This window comes from Perca fluviatilis, chromosome 8 (genome assembly GCF_010015445.1).
Source record: "Perca fluviatilis chromosome 8, GENO_Pfluv_1.0, whole genome shotgun sequence".
Taxonomy (NCBI): Eukaryota; Metazoa; Chordata; class Actinopteri; order Perciformes; family Percidae; genus Perca; species Perca fluviatilis.
In genome coordinates, this window is record NC_053119.1 from 32,944,020 (window position 1) to 32,963,123 (window position 19,104).

Sequence of the window (19,104 nt, forward strand, 5' to 3'; positions counted from 1 at the left end):
ATAGACAAGAACATTTTTCTTAGGCAACTAAAAACGTGTTTCCAAAAAAACAAGTCAATAGCAAGTTTTTTTTTGTTCCTTAAATCCAATTTAATCCGGCGGTAGAATCTTTCGCTAATTATTATTCGCTTTTTTCACATAGGCTACGTTTACCTGCTACATTAAACAGATGTTCAAATGACATTGTGTGATTTGCATGAAATAACTTATGCTACTTCAAAGGCAAAGCATACACACTTAAGCCTGGCTCACACTACAGGAGTTTAGCGGAGTAGCCTCCTGCTGGTCCAGCTGTGACGGAGAGAACTTTCTGGTCAACTGGTGCGGTGCGGCTTTCAAGTTCCGCATAAACTCCAGTTCTCTGTTCAGACTTTTTGTGTGGAAATGATAATAATGTGTAACAGTATATACCCTAGTCTAAGTTATTACATCATTAAAACATGGAACAACACATTTGACTTCAATTAGTTTGTTTCAAAAGCAAATTAAATTAAGAGAGGGGAAAAATGAATAAGATGTTTGGGCTAACGATTAAAACCATAATTGTTGTTCAGGCTCTGTAACTCCCTAATTTACAATTTAAGCTGTCTATGTACACTACTGGTCAAAAGTTTGGGGTCACTCCATTATAGACAGAATACCAGCTGAGATCAGTTGCATTGTTTTTTTTAACCAATTGCAAAATGGTTCTCCAATGTTTTCTCAGTCAGCCTTTTAAAATGAAATCAGACCAGTAAACAGAATGTGCCTTTGGAACATTGTATGAATGGTTGCTGATAATGGGCAATGTAGATACTGGATTAAAGATCAGCCACTTCTTTCTACAACAGTCGAGAACCCTTTTGCAATTATGTAAGCACATAATGTAATCTGAAAACTGCTGCCCTGATTAAAAGAACAATGTAGCTGATCTCAGCTGGAATTCTGTCTGTCATGGAGTGGAATGGAAATTTCTAAGTGACCCCAAACTTTTGACCAGTAGTGTACTTATTTGCACAGAATAGCCTATACGCTTTGCTAGATTGTTGGCATGAAGTCTTGTTTGTTTCATTAAGGCTGCTGACAGAAAATACATTACAATTAGGCCTACCAGTAGGCCTAAAGTCACCTAAAGTATTTACCATATTAGCTGCTAACCGGCATCCTGACCATAATACACTGTTCACCTAGGCTATTTTGCTTCGCTCGTGCGTGCAGGCACACCCGACAGTAAACCTGCTTCATGTGAGGTTACCACAGAGCATTAGAACATGCTTGGACACTGTATGGCACATGGATGTGTTTGATTCAGTGATCATTGCCTCATATCTTTCTATCTAGAATTTCCCCCACTCCACCATATTATATGTTAGGCAATTTCTTTCTAACAATGTTTAGCCAGGTAATGGGCCTATTGGACACATTCTACATTTTTTAAATGTATCCTAGAATAAATATTTAGATTATTTTTCTCTGTAGCTCATAAGCCTAGTTATTGTAGTTAAGTGCAATAGTGATGTCAGATAGGTTATAGGCAGATTTATTATTTATTAGTGACTAATTGACCGTGGCAAAGGATCTTCTTATTTCTCAGTGAACCAGCCCAACATCAAGTGGAACCTACTTTTGTTATTTCCCAACCACATTTTTCTGACTTTGTGTTTCTCATTGCCTCTGCAACTCCTCTTTTCAAACTTTTTAAAGTCCAAGGTATGGATTGTGTCTACTGAATAATGTTGTAGCCTAATTAGTAGTGTCAGTAATTATAATCATTTAGGCCTAATAACTTTATTAAAACATTATTTCTAAAGATAATGTAACCTTTACATCTAAATTGTGCTATTCAAAAGATTAATTAAGAAAAATGATAAAACATCATTAAATGAGCTGCCCTGCACACCACAACGCAAGTGTTTTTATTTATTCTGGTTAATAAATTAAACTTCTGAGCATGTTGAAGGTTGACAGAACTGTACTGGAAATTATGTAAGAGAGCAGAACTGTGTCCCAATTTCATACATTATTATTATTATTATTATTATTATTATTATTATTCATACACGTTAATTCTAAGCAAGTTTTGTGTTCACCCAGGAAAAGTTACAAAAGGACATTTACTAAAATATGTCTATATCTATCTATCTATCTATTTATCTAGCAGTAACCCTATGCAGATGACAGCTTCTGGCAGGATTTTAATTTTGGTATATTTACGTTAATTTAGCAGACTTTTTTTCATTTAGTTATTCAGAATTTCTGATAACAATTATCTAATTAATTCAGAAAAGCAGACCAGTTTTTTTTCATGACACTTATTTCTGAAATTATAGCTATAGCTATCTCAATACAGGGAAAATAGGCCTATATTTTTTTTTCAAGTGAATTCATTACGTTTCCGTACATTTCATTCCAGCCTTACTCTAACTACAAGGTATGTTAATTACATTTATATGGGTTCCTGTAATAATTCCTGTTCAAACCATAGACGTCAAACGCACATCAACGTTGAGTTGCCAACCTTCAAGAAGAGGGCGCTAATGGCGCCAATATGACAAACAAGCGCCTAAGAATCGTACAGAAGAAGTTGATTAACCCGGAAGTAGGCGAGACCTTAATTGTTCCGTAGATGAAGAAGCTAGCCTCTAGCCTCTCGGTGCTGCAGGCTCTGTTTCTGTCTCTAGCTAGCTGATCAACATGGTCCAACTGGTGGGTTCCCTCCGAAAAGAACTGTCTGACTCCCTTTCCACCTGCAAGGTGCTGGTGGTGGGAGCGGGGGGGATCGGCTGCGAGCTGCTGAAGAACCTCGTCCTCACCGGCTTCAAAAACATCGAAGTGGTCCGTCATACATACATATGTTTGTTTGTGTGTGTGTCTGTTAGCTTGCTGGCTATCATGCTAGGTCTTTGTGCTTCACAGACTGCGCCTGCAGGTGTGCGGGCTCCGGCTAACTCCTGGGACATGGCATTTAAATATGTAAAACATACGAGTGTTCGTTGTGGTTTCTTGTTGTCCCCTCCGTCCCCGAGTGCATATTCAAGTGGACAGGCCCGGCCATTAAGTCGTAGAAATATGAACACTGCCATAGCAGTTGTAGCTGAAGCATTTGGCGCCATTAACACTGCTAATGTTAAGTTAGCTGGACTACTTTTTTGAAATGTTACGGCCAACTAACGTTAGATGGCAGGCTGGCTAGTGGCTAAATACCAGCACAGACACTTGGGCACCCCGTTTGGTTGGTTGTGTCAGGTTATGTTGTGCTCCAAATTTTTTTAATTTGTGTCTTAATTTGATTTTGTGTCATTTCAAAAGAGCGCTGAGAACAAGACACAGTCATAGTCAAACAAATACACAACCAGCATAACTTCACGTTACAAGAACAGCAAATTAAATTAAATGAAATTAATATAAGCTATTAATAAACATCAGATAGGAGGCCCTTGAACTCTCCAAGGAGAATAAAATAATATACAGTTGCTGGAGGGCAGTTTGTAAGCAACTCTTTCTAAAATATGCATAGTACGTTACCTGAGACTAGTTCTGTCAAAATTAGCACATCAATTAGCCTACATATGTAATACCGTTATCTAAGATGAATGATTGTGTACTGTAGTCAAATGAAAGAAGAGCTCTGAGGAAGTCTGAAAGCTTTAACCGTAGAGCTCTATAGATGAAATCACAAGAAGATTATTCCACCTTGTCAGTAACGTGTACTGTTGTTGACTGTTTGGATCAGTGTTTTACATTTGTGATCTTAACTCTGTTGTTTTTACAATTCTTATTCATAACAAAAGCAATGAGACTGACTTTTGAAAAGAACCTTCTTAATCTGTAAGATGAATTTAAGAGTCTAACTAATGGTGTCGTCACAGTAAAAGGCAGCTTATTAACACAGTAACATTTTGCAGAGATCCCATCAGTATTTTAAAAGATATGGAGAATACCCTTATTATATAGTGGATTTGTTACTATTTGTCATGTGTACAGGCAGATCATTTTATCCAAATTTCAATTTAAACAAATTGCTTTGTTAAAAGCTGTCGCAGTGCTTGTGTGACAGGTTGATTGTAATAAGCTGTCGTCATATCCCATTACATGTATAATTGACTGACATTAGAACCCTATTGATTTCGACAGATTGACTTGGACACAATTGACGTCAGCAACCTCAACCGCCAGTTCCTTTTTCAGAAGAAGCATGTTGGCAAGTCTAAAGCACAGGTATGTAAATATCAGGGATGATGTAGTGTTGTTAATCCTGTTTGAGCTGACAATGTGTTATGTTGAACACCCAAAACACAATGCGAGGAAAATATGCGATATACAATAATGTTGAATATTGCAATAACAATATTACTCGTGATAAATAAACTGATATTAAAGTGCACTCAATTCTGAATTTCTGTACAACACATGGCTTGTTGAATTTAAAACAAATGAAAGGAAATCATTTTGAACATTCTTTTATTGAACAAATTCAAAAATGAATTGAATATAAAAGGCACCACTAAATAAAGAATGACTTACATTTTAAAGTGCAATTTCTATTGATATTTTCTTTCAACAAACACAAAAAATCGGAGTATCTTTTGCGATATGTCGCAGCCTATGGCGATATGGTTGTTGCACCAGTTGATATTGCGATGACGATTAAAAGAAAAAAAAAGATATATTATGCAGCCCTATTTCTGTTACACCACACCATAGAGTAAATCGTTTTCGGTGTGCTGTTTGTACATATTCTGGCTCAGTCGGTTGCTTTGTTCCTGTTGTTTTGCAGGTGGCCAAGGAGAGCGCCTTGCAGTTTTGTCCCACTGCAAATATCACTGCCTACCATGACAGCATCATGAAGTGAGTTCAGTCAGTCCGTTTTATTAAATTAATTAAAAAGTTGCAGACTTTGTCAGCAGCGTCAGTCATTTGTTTTACTGCTATATTGTTGTGCTTGCTTGATGTGTTGCCCTTTTGATTTGGTCTCCCCCCCAACAGCCCTGACTACAACGTGGAGTTCTTCAGAAACTTCATGCTAGTGATGAATGCTCTGGATAACAGAGGTATTCTCACGTGACCTCACCACCCAGACATTTTGTGTTACTCCTAACTGCCAACACATTCAAATGATGAGGACAATAAAACACTTTCTGTCTCCGTAGCGGCCCGTAACCATGTGAACAGGATGTGCTTGGCAGCAGACATCCCTTTGATAGAGAGTGGCACTGCTGGATACCTGGGACAAGTCACAGTCATCAAGAAGGTAGAACATGCACATCAGTATGTTACTTGTTATAATATCCATTGCATAGATTTCCTATCCAGTAAAATGTTGATGGGCATGGACTATACCATCTCTCACTGTGTCCTTCTTTTATTCCTTCCTCTCCCTTCTCTCCTTGTTCCCCAGGGAATGACTGAGTGCTACGAATGCCAACCTAAGCCCACCCAGAAGACCTTCCCAGGATGCACCATCAGAAACACACCGTCTGAGCCCATTCACTGCATTGTCTGGGCCAAGTATCTCTTCAAGTAAGGCTCATCATAACTAACACCAATTCAATCATAGGCACACTGCACAGTAAACCTTCACTAGACTGGCCCTATGTGGCGCTGAACAAAAGAGGCCAGAATGCTGTGTCCTATTGGTCATCTTGCATTGTTTGTCTCTTGCCACTATAGCCAGCTATTTGGAGAAGAGGATGCAGATCAAGAGGTGTCACCTGACACAGCGGACCCAGAGGCCTCATGTCAGTGAGAGCGCGGCATTGCAGTTGTTTCACAATATCTATCTAATGAGTTATAGAGGTGTGACGAGATCTCGATTAAAACGTTATATTTCTCGTCAAGGTTAAAAGTTGTCTCGCGATATCAGTGCATGAGTGCAAAATTATGTTGGTACTACCAATTCACATTAAATCAATCGGTGTCAAATTTTGGTACCTCAAAGCGCGTAACCTCAAGCTTCTCTGTCCTCTCTGCATGTTTCACAGAGAGCGGGGCTCAGCTCCGACAGACACACACACACACACGCAGAGGTGCGGTGCAGACGGGACGAATGGGCCTCTGCAGTGTGTTAAAGTCACAGTGAGTCACGGTAATGCCGAGTAAGCAGACACAAGTTACAGTTTTCAAAAGTTCACACAGACAGTGTTTGCTGCAATATAATAGCGTGATCGCCATGCAGTTAATGTTACACTTCCGAGACAGACAGGTGTTCTCTGTTGCCCTGGTGACTGACTGACAGGAACAAGACAAAAGCGTTCATATGCCCTGGTGACAGACTGACAGGTTGTAGGGCAAGCCAAGGGAACTTTTATTACTATAGCACCTTTTAGCAACAAGGCAATTTAAAGTGCTTTACATAAAACATTAAATAGCAATTCAAAACAGTCATGGAAATAAAACAGGCTAACAAAGAATAATACTAAGATAAGATACAAATACAACAAGAAAAGTTGCAGTGTAAGAAATGAATAATTTTTTGATTAATGGGTTATTAGGTCTGAAGAGGTTAGTTATACAGGAGAGAAGTCATTTAAGTTTGTGGCAAACCCTTTTACACTGCTAATTTTTTATTTTGTGACTTGATTGAACAAAAGACTGTTTTTCCAGTGATATTTCAGCATTTAAGTTTCCTTTCTAAATAGTGTCAGTATCGTTCTTGTGAACCCACTCTCGTGTCTCGTCTCGTGAGCTGAGTGTCTCGTCACACCCCTAATGAGTTATATTTCTTTGGCTCTTATATTTGCTCTAGCAGTTTGGGGCAGCAGTTTTGCAGTTTGTTTGTTCAAACAACAGAAATGGATAGCAATACAGCTAGAAATATACATACAAGCACCCTACACTGTAAAATGTGTGTGTTCTGTAAACAGGGAATCCAGAAGACACGGCAGCTCGCGCCACAGCCTCAGAAAAGGATGGGGACATCAAGCGAGTCTCCACCAAGGAATGGGCTCGCTCCACGGGATACGACCCTGTCAAACTCTTCAACAAGGTACCAGTCAGACAAATCAGAGTTGTACGATGGTTTCAGAAATTCGAATGCAAAGTGTGCGGGATACCCCAACTCTCTTTTTGAATAACAAGTGTGGTTGCACGCTCTTGTACGCTCTGTACTAATTAGCACATACTGTATTTGATGAGATATTGTCTAATGTGCACATAGGGCTGGCCAATATATCAATATTATATTGCATCGGTATACGAGACTAGATGTCGTCTTACATTTTGGATATGGTAATATGACACGTGTTGTCTTTTCTTGGTTTTTAAGGCTGCATTACAGTAAAGTAATGTAATTTTCTGAATTTACTAGACCGTTCTAGCTGTTCTATTATTTGCCTTTACCCACTTTAGTCATATATATATCCACATTATTGATGATATTTTATCAAAAATCTCATTGTGTAAATTCACCAGAAGTCAACCCTAAAATGTCGTGGCAATGGGCGCCCGGATAGCTCAGTTGGTAGAGCGGGCGCCCATATATAGAGGTTTACTCCTCGATGCAGCGGGCCTGGGTTTGGCTCCGACCTGTGGTCCTTTGCTGCTTGTCATTCCCACGTTCATGTCTGAAAACATAATAAATAAGTATGTGTATGTATGTGTATATATATATATATGTGTGTATATGTATGTATATATATATAGATAGATAGATAGATAGATAGATAGATAGATAGATAGATAGATAGATAGATAGATATATATATATATATATATATATATATATATATATATATATATATATATATATATATATATATATATATACATACATACATACATACATACATACATACATACATACACACACACACACACACACACACACACACCTATCTATCTATCTCGCGGCAATATTGACATCAATGTATTTGGTAAAAAATATTGTGATCTTTTCTTTATATGGCACAGCTCTATGTGCATATTTTAATGATTAAAAATATATAAAGTCATAATAGAAAAAAAAGTCGTATTTAGGTCTATATTAATTTAGCAACATTCTTTCCCTGATTGAATAATAACAGTACTGTGCTGGGTCGACTGGTATACGTGAACATCTATTTGAATTACTGGCCCTTACCTATGAAATATTTGTCCTTTTGAAATGTATCAATACAAAAGAGTAGCAACCCTGTAAATACAGCCTGAGCAAATAAACCCTATTTTTCCAGTTAATTCCCCTGGGAAGTTTCCACTTTACATATTCTTAGAATTTTGCACTTTTACTATTTGTTTTCATTGGTGTCTTGCAGAAGACAAAACACAGCGTCTAGTAGAACACGATGAATGTAAAATAGGATAAAAACATAAATAGGATATCTCATTTAGGCGGCAAAAATCTCTTGTTTTACACTAATCCATGGTAGAAACATGCGGATGGAAATCAAACTTAAGAGTGTGTTGTTAAAGTTTTTGTGTTGGTATAATTGGATTTTTTTTGTCCAAAGGGTCCGGTTTTCAAGGGTTTTCTTTTAAAATGTGCTTTACTTTTTATACTAATGCTTTAAATTTTAACACACCGCAGTTTGAGTGATTTAATCAATACTATGTTGGCATATTATCACTAAAGACATACAGAAACAAGCTTGGTTCTGCTTGGCCCTTCTCCCCAGCTTTTCAAAGATGACATCATGTACCTGCTGACCATGGACAAGTTGTGGAAGAAGAGGAAAGCTCCTTTACCTCTGGACTGGCAGCAGCTAGAGAACAGCGGTATGTCTAAGTATTTATGTCGGGGACAACTGTAGCTTTTGGTTAAATGAAGTTTGGGGGCTTGTTGCTTGTTGTTTGCTGAGAAATAGCTTCACATGATAAATAGCAGGTTTTAGAGAAGCTGTTTTCAGGTGGTATCTGCAGTACGCTGCATGCTAACAATGTGGTTTGGAGTTTAGTCTCACTCCTGTGTTTCTGTTTGTATTCTCAGATATCAGCCTTATTTGACTGTTTACTGATTGCTTTCAGTCGTGTTGAAGCTATGTTAAGTTACTGCTGATGCAAACTGAACCTTTCCTGCTGTTGGCTGCTTCACATTAAAAGCTATTGCGTGGCTGTACTGCTCGTGGCCGCTCACGCCATGGCTTGCCGTGACTACCTCCCCTACTATTGAAAACCCCTGTAACACTTGTCATATTATTGAGTGTTTGTAGGCATAGCCACTGTGGGCCTGTATGCCGGTCTCTTGGCTGTATTGGGTGTTTGTGTTAAAGATGCAGTAGGTAAGAATTAAAACTAACTTTCTGTCATATTTGTTGAAACTGACCCTATGTTTGAGTATAACTACATGAAAGAGGTAATTTCGAAAAAAGTCCAGCTCCTCTGGCACCACCTACAGCCTGTAGTGCGATTTGCAAAAATCCACCGCTCCCTGTTCAGATCCTCCAATCAGGGCCAGAGGGGGGTGTCTAACTGCGTGTCAGTCGCTGCTCATGCACATGCATTCATTCTCCCTTGTGGGGGGGAGGGGCTTAGGAGATTGTTTGCGCTTTAGCAGAAAGCGGGGGAGGGACTGAGAAGTTGTCGATGTTCAAATTCTTTGGCTAAGTCCTGGATCTTCACAATCCTACCTACAGCACCTTTAATGTTCATCCATACTGGTTTGTGTCTCCCAGCATATCCTCAGGAGGAGTCTGTGGGTTCAGGCTTGAAGGACCAGCAGGTTCTGGGTGTTTGGGCTCTCTGCCAGCTGTTCCAGCACAGCGTGGAGACTCTCCGCTCACAGCTGCAGGAGAAGGGAGAAGGAGCCGAGCTGGTGTGGGACAAGGTAAAAAAAACACTACCACAAAGTCATAGAGGGAATGTTTGCACACCTTCCGTAAATATCTCAGCTCTTCTAGGAAACACTAAGAGATGCATACATATGTCTTTTAATTGTAAAAACTCAAAAGGGTTTAAAAGAAGAAAAAAAAACTTTAAATGAGTTTTTTTTTACCATTTGGGGTTTCTTGCTAGAGTACATTGTTTTACGTGGTTTTAATGGCTTGTGTGAGTTTAGTGCCTTCACCACCTCCTCTTGTTCTCAGGATGACCCTCCAGCCATGGACTTTGTTACTGCAGCAGCCAACCTACGTATGCACATCTTTAGCATGAACATGAAGAGTCCCTTTGATGTAAAGTGTAAGTTGGTTGTCAGTGAATTGGGTTACACAGGAAACAATATCATGTAGAATTATCTGTGCGCGGTTTCTCTAAAGCAACATTGCGTAACATTCATATTTTTTAGCGATTTGGCGTGCCTGCAATTTGAGTGTAATTCACTTATACACCGCTGTCGTAAATATAGACAGGTGTACAAGTGCATTTGTTATGATTACATACAGATTACTTATCAAAAACTAGCGAGGTTGGCAACTTTCCTAGCACAGCCAAACATCAAGTTAGTGCAACAACACAATAGGGCTGTGCAATTAATCAAAATTTAATTGTGATTATGATTTTGGCTCCCAATGATCACAAAAACAGAATCAAACATGGCTCATTACGTTTTGCAAGTAAACTCTTATTTTCTCTTTTTGTTCTGAATGAAAAAATAAAGTTTAAATAGGAAAAATATCAAGGCAAATTTCACAGTTGTTTTTTTAACTGTTGATTTATTTAACTTTTTTTCCACAGTTTTTTAAGTTCAATAACCGCAACATCTTTCCAGAAGTCAACGAGTAATCGTGTTTAAATTATCGTGATTTCAATATTGACCAAAATAAGCGTGATTATATTTTTTTCCATAATCGAGCAGCCCTACAACACAAAACAGAGAGGCTGGCTAATATTACTTACTAATCCAATAGCAAGATGGCCAGCTTGCTGTCGGTCTTGCAGCCTTGTATTTCACGAAGCTCTCGCCACCGACCAAAAGCCTGTCCGAGTTTTCCGGCAGCAGCTCGGTCACTCTTTCTTCTTAGCTTTGTCCGTGTCCTCTCTTCACTCTCCTTAGCCTCTGCTATCATGTCCGTACCGTCTGTTGAACCCGATCCTGTTGCCCGCTCGCCTGGGAAATATGAAAATATGATCCAGTTTCACCAAAATCAATGGTAGTCACTTAAAGGGGTGTACACTTCTTTAAAGATTATTTTTTGGGGGCATTTTCAGCCTTTATTTTGATAGGACAGCAGAAGACATGAAAGGGGCCCGCTGCGTCGTGGAGTAAACCTCTATATATGGGCGCCTGCTCTACCAACTGAGCTCGTGGTGTGCACTTCTCCCGGGAGTTTGTACCTGCTCACCAAAGTTACATAGTGCGAGAATAGGTGTTTGGGCGACGCATTGGGAATGATGGAGTATTACTACAAGTCAGAGTAGCATCAAAAGGATGTTGAAGCTGTTATTTTAAGGTAAAAAAAGTTACGCAATGTTGTTTTTAATTGGACACATTATACATGATGTAATTTAGTTCTGGATATCCTAATTCCATTATACAGTTATAATGCACATTCTGATGAATGTCCCTAACTAAGAGTTTTTAATTGGACTGTTTGTTGATTTGTTTGTTTCAGCAATGGCGGGTAACATCATCCCAGCTATTGCTACAACCAACGCTGTCATCGCTGGACTCATTGTTCTGGAGGGGTTGAAGATCCTGTCTGGGGAACTGGAATCCTGTCGCACGGTTAGTACAAAGTTTCCATGACTGGTTAAATTAATCCAGGCAGTTGTCGGGACCTGGGGGGTCCAAAAGCAGAAAAAAAAAAATATATATATATATATATATATATATATATATATATATATATATATATATATATATACATACATATATATATACATATATATATATATATATATATATATATATATATATATATATATATATATATATACACACATACACACACACACACATGCATGCATGGCATCCCGGCTTGGTGCCGTTTCACGAATGCAGAAGCCAGGCTGAGGAGGAGCGACTATGTGAAGCCAGGCTAAAGTAATTTGGATAGATGTGCGTTCACGGCTTTCTGTGACAGACCGCAAGGTCGATCACAGTTTTACCAGTGTTTCCTTTAGGATATTTTTTTTAGCAGTGGGGGCAAGCCCCCCCCCCCGGAAACGGCATTGACACTTCGCTGCAACACAAACACATGTATTTATTCACCTCTATTCACACACAAACAATGAGGAATATTTTCTGTTGTGATTGAACTGTATTTTTTTTAGTTACTATATAGGCCAACTTTGATCTTGACATATAGGCTAAGCAGTCTGTAGCAAATAACAATAAACCCACTATTAATTACATTATCTTAATGCAGTGTAACTACTTCAGCATGTAAATAATGCACCTAAGAAAAAAATTTGTTTGTCTCTTCTCCAGATCTTCCTGAACAAGTGTCCCAACCTTAGGAAGAAGCTGCTGGTCCCATGTGTCCTGGATCCACCTAGTGTCAACTGCTATGTCTGCGCCAGCAAACCCGAAGTCACCGTTAAACTCAACGTCCACAAAACCACGGTTCTCTCTCTACAGGACAGGGTAATATGATAAGCTTGTTTTTGCACATATACCAACCTGCCTGAATGAAAGTGATGTTGTCATTCATAAAAAAAATCCTGAACACCAGTGATCTGATTGAAACTGTCCTAATTCTACTAATTGTCCTAATTGGACTTGGAATATTATAACGAAATATTGTTCCAGATCATAGCTCCCACACTGCACTTTTGTTCAATCAAAAAATATATTAAAATATATATAAAGATATTCTTACTGTATATCTTGGGTGATATTTCATTTCATGTCTGTCTTTATCAACTGGCAACACCAAATATGGTGTATAGCTGGAGCAGCCTGAGATAAGCCGGTTTATTTCTGTTAAATTGTAAACTGGACTCAAATGGTGTCATGTGAGGGTTAAATGATTACTCTTGCCTTACTTACTTGTTGTTGACTTGTTATTTTTGTATGTTTTGATCAGATCCTGAAGGAGAGGTTTGGCATGGTGGCTCCAGATGTTCAGATAGAGGATGGAAAAGGGACCATCCTCATCTCCTCAGAAGAAGGAGAGACTGAAAGTAAGGAGGAAGGGGAAAAGAAAAAAGCAATGCATCATACACGATGATTGTCATTCAGACAGAAGAGGGTGCTGTGGCAACATCTGTCCATTAGTCTTCAGCTAACACACATTCTATCCGGACAGGAGGAGATTAAAAAATAATTTAGGAATAGCTAATAAATTCTATATACACTATTATAGAGTTGGGGCTTGTTCAAATCATAAAATAAATAAATAAATAAAACGTTACGCAAATGCATATAAAAATCAGATATACTTTTTTTCCCCGAAATGTATCGTGGTTTACTGTCTTAAACATTTGGCTTTGGTGAGTATTAATGTGTTTGGGTCGTGTCTCTCCCTCCAAAGCCAACAACAGCAAATTCCTTGCTGATTTTGGGATCCGTAACGGCAGCCGTCTCCAAGTTGATGACTTCCTCCAAGATTACACACTCCTCGTTAATGTCCTGCATACGTAAGTACCTCTGTGCATATGAATGAAATACCGGTACATTGTGCACATTTGCATGTATGTTTAATTTATCATGTTTTGTTTTTATGGTGACATTCAAATTAAGTGTGTGTGTGTCTTTTCATTGGCAGTGAGGAACTAGAGCGGGATGTGGAGTTTGAGGTAGTAGGCGAGGCCCCAGACAAAGCTCCGCCCCCTCAGACTAACCAGGAAGATGTTAACAGCATCACCAATGGCAACAAGGACTCCGCCCAGCCATCCACCTCTTCTAAAGGTCAGCAGGAGAGAAATGTTTTTCTTAGTTCAAATCACGGTGCTTGCTAATTTTGTGTGGTCCTGTCTCTTTGTTAAATACACTGAGCAGGAATGTATGTGCTATATTGTGTTATTGCTCCACGGTGTGTGTTTACTGGCCTTCATTTTTTTTTTGTAGTGATTTCAGAGTCAGATCTATGAGTCTGAAGGCTTATCAGACACCAAGACACTGCACAGTGGTTTGTAATACTCCAAGATAGGATTTACAACTCTGGAAAGATATTTTATCTTTCATTGTGATAATCATGAAGTAAGCAATAGAAATATAGCATTCATGTTACAAAATAATCCACCAGGAATGTGCTCTTGCACCTATGTGATTGGCCAACGCAGCACACATCGGCAGACTGGTCTCATTCAAACGAGGGGGGGGCTGCCTTTTTTCTATGCAGTGCTAATGTGTGTTTGAGTCACAAACTCAAGTGTCAAAAAAGTGTCGCCTGTAGTTGGTGCAGTCCTAAATGCTGCGGCTGTAACCATTGTTGCCAGTATGTGGTGCGGGTGTAGAGCTGCAGGTTTGAAAGTGCTGTTACTGCAACTCTGTTATTGGATGATATTTGCTGGGCCTGTTCCTTTGCATCCGCTGACTTCAAATAAAGGGATGGTTCTGATCTTTTGAAGTGGGGTTGTATAAGGTACTTATCCATTGTCTACATTGTGCTACAGTAGATTGCAGCTGGCATGCCCCCATTTTGGATGAGCATGCAGGAGTCCCGACACGGACGCTAAGCAATGTACTGCTGTGAACGGGGCCACACAGCAAAACGTGTTTTAGCTTTAGTGCGTAACGTTTTGACATGAATGAACGTCCGTTACATTCAAGCCATTGCCAAATGAGTTGCTACAAAGCAAATTAAGACTATCCGCTCCACACAACTATCCGCTCCACACAACTCTTTTACAGGCAAAAGTGCCTGTAAAAACCCGCGTTAGAACGTAAACGTATGAGAAGTTAAGTTTAATTATCTTGACACCGCTGACACCCGTCTGCAGTTCAGTGCAGCTGCTGGATAGCGCAAGTCTTTTATTTATTTTTTATTTTTTAATGACTTGTGAAGCCAACAGCAAATCCCAACTTAACTTTTAATAAAATCAAAAAATGAGAAATGTTCTCCCCTCGTCTTAAAATAGTCAAAAATTGATAGAGGAACCTCCTTGTCCAGCTGCTGCAATACATATGCAGAGGAGGAGAAATCAGTCTGCACAAAATAATCTGATAAGTGTTTAATGTTTATGTCTTGTGGTATACAGCTGGTCGGGAGCATGTTACAAGTTATGGTGCGTTCTTTTTGTCCACCGAAGTCGATTTACGAGTCGTTTTGCGGAGTTACAAACCGGAAGTTGCAAAAAGAACGCCACCGAGGTCGTATATACGACTCGTCAAGTCGTCTGAACTCAGAGGACCCCGAGTTCACTTTCAAAGATGGCTACGTCATGCATCACACGTATTTTAAGCACTTTTGTCTTTGTTGTAACCAAATGAAGAAGTCGTAAACATAGCACTGTATATACTGCTACCTATAGGCATGTCACTACAGTCTTATTAGGAGTTAAATACCGCCTAATTAGTTATTTTGTAGCTTGTGCAGCTGAAATTGGCTAGAGACGCTCGGTTGCTATATGACAACAATGGCTTTAAGCCGAGTCTTGAGCAGAAAGCAGAGCAGTAGCCTAACGTTAATCAAAACGTAATTTTCATGTATCAAACTGTGAAATATATTTGTGTAATATGTCAATAACTGGGTGACTAGAATCCTAAAGGTTACAAAAATCCATCTTTTCTCCGACTCCGTAGTACCGTAGTATTGTGTGACAAAAAGAACGCACCAACCCGCGGTTATTCGTTTTTCGACATGGATGTGACGTCACACTCGAGCTACTAGTCGCAATTACAAGACAAAAAGAACGCACCATTAGCTGTTCACTGAATGTGACGTGTAAAGCCCCGCCCATTTCTAGCACTTAAGGTAATTGGCATTGCTCCCGGGTTGTGACCCAGTTCATGAATTGTCATGACCAGGGATAATACCCATGTAGACTGCCTCGGTTTGAATTTCCTAAAGGAGGGTTGAACCCTGATCAGACAACCCAGGCCCAACCCTGGTCAGTGGTGTGAAAGAGGTACTAAAGGCGCACCAACTCGGTCCCCCCCGTTCTGTCTTCATAACTCTCACACAGGCATCTTAAAAGCCTTGAACAGGCTGTGTGAAACGTGCTTTTGCTCTAAACTGACCTTTACTAGTGTTCTTGTCTTTTGTAGAACCAAATTTGTATCTGCTTCTTTTTCATCCATGTACGCTGTTGTCCGCCCCCTTTTAGCTCCAGCACAAGATGATGACGTCATGATCGTTGACTCTGACGAGGAAGAAGGGGCGGCCTCTAGCTCCGCAGCAGTGACCAGCGGCACCAAGAGGAAGCACTCGGACGCAGAAACTGGCGAGACCTCCACCAAGCGCCCGCGGACGGCCCAATCAAGTGAAGCAGCCGTCGACAACGATGATGACATCATCGCTCTGGACTAACCCCTCCTCCCTGGTCTCCTGAAGGACTGAGAACTCTTTTGAACGCTTTTCATTTTGACTCAAGACTGACAGTAGGTTTGAATAAAACACCTCTTTTTATGAAGAACATTTTGACTGCCCTGGTCCGTCTTTCGTCACTTCCTCCCCCACTCTGTGTTTGTGCTTTCATACTCCCTCTGCTCTCACATGATGCTGTAAATAGATTCTACGTTTGAAAAATACATACAACTTATTTTGTTGTTATTCAGTTCTGGTCCTTTATAAAATGCTTCTCTTGATGGTTAAAAAAACAACAAAGAAACAACAAATGCTTCTTCTTTTTTTTGTATTTTTTATAAACGTACTGTATTTCTCATGCTACACAAGTCAGGGTGTTTTTGTGCTTTGTCAGTAACAAAAGATTTAAAAACCAAAACATTTTCTTGTAATATTGATCTCAGTCATTGTGAAGGGACGGTAACCGACAGACCCAGAAGTCTGCAGCCTGTGGTACTCTTACCAGCGCGTCTGTTGGTAGGTGCTGTTGATGTCTGATCGGGTTGGTAAAGCACAGAGGCACCGATGGAGAGTTTGGCCACATTGTGCCATTGGGGCGTTAGTTTGCTACCTCTTTTCTAGACCTAACATTTTTTTGGCTGCAAATTTGTGCCCATGCCCTCCGTAACACCGCCACGATGAGGCGTCCAGCTCTTAGAGAATGGGGAAAAAAGTAATTTGGAACAGCCATGGAGCAGCACAGTGGCGCTAATATGGCTCCCTGTGAAACTGCAATAACTGCACTGTATCCTAAAGGCTCTGGCTAAGCACAAGTGGCTTAGATCCAGGCTAGTAGTAGTTTAATGTTAACATGTTACAGTCGCTTTTTATTAGTATGACTTGGTTCTGTTAATTCAAGGTAAGACAGAACTTGGAACCAGAGATGGATTAGTGGTTTGACCAGAACCAGTCATTCCTTTTCATACTGCAGATGATAGCAGTGGAGTCCTGCACTGAAATAACATAACGTCTCGCACAAAGTGTAGCAGTTGAGCTCCTGCTGTCTTCTCCAGTCTAACTCTTGTCTCATTGTCCATTATTTCATTGTGATGATAATGTTGTTGAACAGTTTTGAGAGCCCTTTGGACCAATTTGGTGAAGACAATAAACTCAACAAATGCAGAGGCTTTGTGTTGTCTTGTTTATTTGTCTGTCTTTCATGTTGATACAAAAAAATTCTAAAGTAAACCCTAAAATCACACACAGAATCTCATGTCTGTTAGAGCTTGTTTTTCGGCACGAGTCTGTTTTGGTGTTCTGATTATATCATTTGTTCAGTTAAGGGATTAAAGTTTGACAGTCATGTGGTCAGCTCTGTACAGAGTGTGACATTCTTGAGAAAGGTAACCATGATGCAACGCTACAGCCCTCCACACAAACGCACATACACACAGCACTTTACTGTAAACAAGCTTGATGTCAAAATGTTTGATCAGATGAAACTTCAGTGTTTCCCTTGGGATGATGAGTCAGCTTACAGGATGAAGATGGACAGTGGAAACAAAAATAAATATAAAGAAAAGAAGAAATTTGGAGTTGCATCTGCATGAACTGTTATATAGAGCAAGCAGAACATGTTCACAGGCTCTGGCTTTGCAAAATACATTTTTCATAGATATTTGACTTGTCATACTGTAGCAGAAAGGCAAGTCTTTGTATAGCATATTTCATACACAGGCAAATTTCGTTGAGTGATCGACAAGAATACATTAAAAAGGGAAAACGGCAAAAAAAACCTTACAATGCAATAAAATTAAAAGATTTTTCGAGGAAATAAATTTTTTTAGAGCAGAGACATGGAAATACAGGGCAGGTAAAGATAATGCACAGGTGTTACTAATTGATGTAAGTGGATGGTAACTAAGTGCATTTACTCAAATACTGTACTTAAAGGTCCCATGACATGATGCTCTTTGGATGCTTTTATATAGACCTTAGTGGTCCCCTAATACTGTATCTGAAGTCTCTTTTATATAGACCTTAGTGGTCCCCTAATACTGTATCTGAAGTCTCTTTTATATAGACCTTAGTGGTCCCCTAATACTGTATCTGGAGTCTCTTTTATATAGACCTTAGTGGTCCCCTAATACTGTATCTGAAGTCTCTTTCCCGAAATTCAGCCTTGGTGCAGAATTACAGCCACTAGAGCCAGTCCCACAATGAGCTTTCCTTATGGCGTTTTTCCATTACATGGTACCTGCTCGACTCGCTTCGACTCTACTCGTCTCGCCTCGCCTCGGCGCACTGTGCGTCCCTTTTCCGTTGCAGATTTTAGTACCGCCTCGGTGTTGGTTGGTTGTCATAGCGACTGCCGTGGGCGTGGCTTGGTAGCATTGCTTCCCCGACTCATTTCCTGGTTCTCCTTCTCCGTAAACAACATGAAATCAACAAGATAGTTAACTTTTACAGCTCCAGATTTCCCACCGTGGTCAGAAAGAACAGGGCAGACACTTTGTTTCTATCACGATATGGCTGCGGAGCTAATCGCTGTCACTCTCTCACTTCTCCCTCGCTCACCAGCTACACACACACACACACACTTGCGACTCGACACACACCAGCGCACAAGTATAAACATCAGGCCACTTGTATGCTACGGAGAAAGCTCTGCGTGGAGCCTCCGGCAGCAAAAAAACACTGCTGGCTAAACTATTTTAAAATGCCGTCTGTCGCTAGCAATGCAGTGACGATTCTTTCCGACCAATCTGTAGCCTGCAGGGTTTCACGTCACCTTCTTGGCTCGCCTCAGCTCGCTTGGAACCCCGACTGAGGAGGTACTAAAAAGTATCTGTTAGCAGGTACC

At 39.9% G+C, this 19,104-nt stretch overlaps 1 protein-coding gene across 1 annotated transcript; it reads left to right on the forward strand.

Moving 5' to 3' along the window:
* The first annotated feature begins 2,673 nt into the window (after positions 1–2,673).
* Positions 2,674–17,425, forward strand: uba2 (ubiquitin-like modifier activating enzyme 2). The gene is made up of 17 exons (XM_039809065.1): positions 2,674–2,814; positions 4,114–4,197; positions 4,757–4,827; positions 4,966–5,030; positions 5,130–5,230; positions 5,378–5,499; positions 5,650–5,717; positions 6,843–6,964; positions 8,589–8,688; positions 9,585–9,736; positions 9,996–10,089; positions 11,463–11,575; positions 12,281–12,436; positions 12,879–12,975; positions 13,326–13,431; positions 13,560–13,702; positions 16,063–17,425. Exons 1-17 carry the CDS (start codon positions 2,674–2,676, stop codon positions 16,263–16,265), a joined length of 1,938 nt encoding a protein of 645 aa, XP_039664999.1. The 3' UTR covers positions 16,266–17,425.
* Positions 17,426–19,104: the final 1,679 nt, after the last annotated feature.